General features: G+C 46.3%; 1 protein-coding gene across 1 annotated transcript in view; it reads right to left on the bottom strand.

Moving 5' to 3' along the window:
- The window catches only part of emilin1a (elastin microfibril interfacer 1a), a 26398-nt gene extending 25597 nt beyond the window's left edge, over nucleotides 1–801 (bottom strand). The window contains exon 1 of the mRNA XM_084083317.1: nucleotides 212–801. Coding sequence (XP_083939443.1) covers nucleotides 212–360 — 149 coding nt within the window. The 5' untranslated portion in view covers nucleotides 361–801. The remainder of the gene's footprint in view (nucleotides 1–211) is intronic.
- Nucleotides 802–1138: the final 337 nt, after the last annotated feature.

Genomic DNA, 1138 nt, shown 5'->3' with positions numbered 1-1138 from the left:
GGTGGGGGGTCCTTGGTCAATTAGGCTACTTAAGGAGTCCCTGACATGAAAAAGTTTTTGTCCTTTTTTTGCAAACTGCTAATAAGGTATTCAATCAATCAATCAATCAATCAGAACCACTGATCTATGGACAGAAAAAAGCGATATTGGACAACTTCACAGAAGTTCACACACAGACAGATGAGATGATCCATCCTATTCATTAACCTACCTGTGTCTGCTAGCCGCTCTCCCAAAGCTCTGCGCGCTGCTGGCCAGAGCCGTCTGGACCCCCCCTGCTGAGGGGTCCGTGTATCCCAGACCCCAACTCACTGCAGGCAACACCAACCAAAACACCAGGGAACCCACCGACGTCTCCATCCTCAAGTTCGTTGTGCGCGTCAAATAAATATAAATATAAATGTCATTTGGTTCCAAAAAGTTTGTCTTTACAAAGAAAAAAAATTCCCCGCGGTGTGTGTGTGTGTGTGTGTGTGTGTGTGTGTGACGCTCAAATAATTAACGGCTACTGTCTGGCGGTGGGTTCATAAAGTTATGAACGTGCGTAGTAGTTTCATCCTCAATTGGTCTGACGTGCTTTCAAAAAGAACCCTCATTTCCATTGAATGGGGGAGCGAATCCACCAGAAGCCTATACGGTCAAGTCAAGTGCATTTCAAAGGAGCCGCGTAGTATTTAATGTCATTTAGCTTCAGTCTGCCAGGCTGCCGCTATCCCGAAACGCCAACTCAAAGTAGCTTTCATTTCCCTCACAAGTCATCATCCCAGTGCAGTGCGCACTTGGGTTCCTCCGTGCGTGCAGTGTGCCCCCGCCGCCCCCCCCTCTCCCTCGCCCTCTCTCCCTCTCCCTCTCGCTCTCTCTCTCTCTCTCTCTCTCTCTCTCTCTCTCTCTCTCTCTCTCTCTCTGTGTGTCACTTCACTTCAGTCCCGCCTTCAAACACAGTCTATTTTAGTCCATAACTTTGTCAATATCCGTTTTAATGTTTTGTCCCAGCTGTCATCCTCATGATCTGACAGCTTCATTAGAGGGTGCTGCTGTCATGTTTGATCAGTTAATTAAGAGCTATATGAATTGGTATTTCACCAAAGTTTTGTCAAAGTAGCTCTACATCACTGATTATTAGATTTGAAACCAAATA

Source organism: Gymnoscopelus microlampas, assembly GCF_963454915.1.
Source record: "Gymnoscopelus microlampas genome assembly, chromosome: 16".
Classification (NCBI taxonomy): domain Eukaryota; kingdom Metazoa; phylum Chordata; class Actinopteri; order Myctophiformes; family Myctophidae; genus Gymnoscopelus; species Gymnoscopelus microlampas.
Note: the sequence above shows the minus strand (reverse complement) of the source record. Positions and strands in the feature narration are given on the sequence as shown.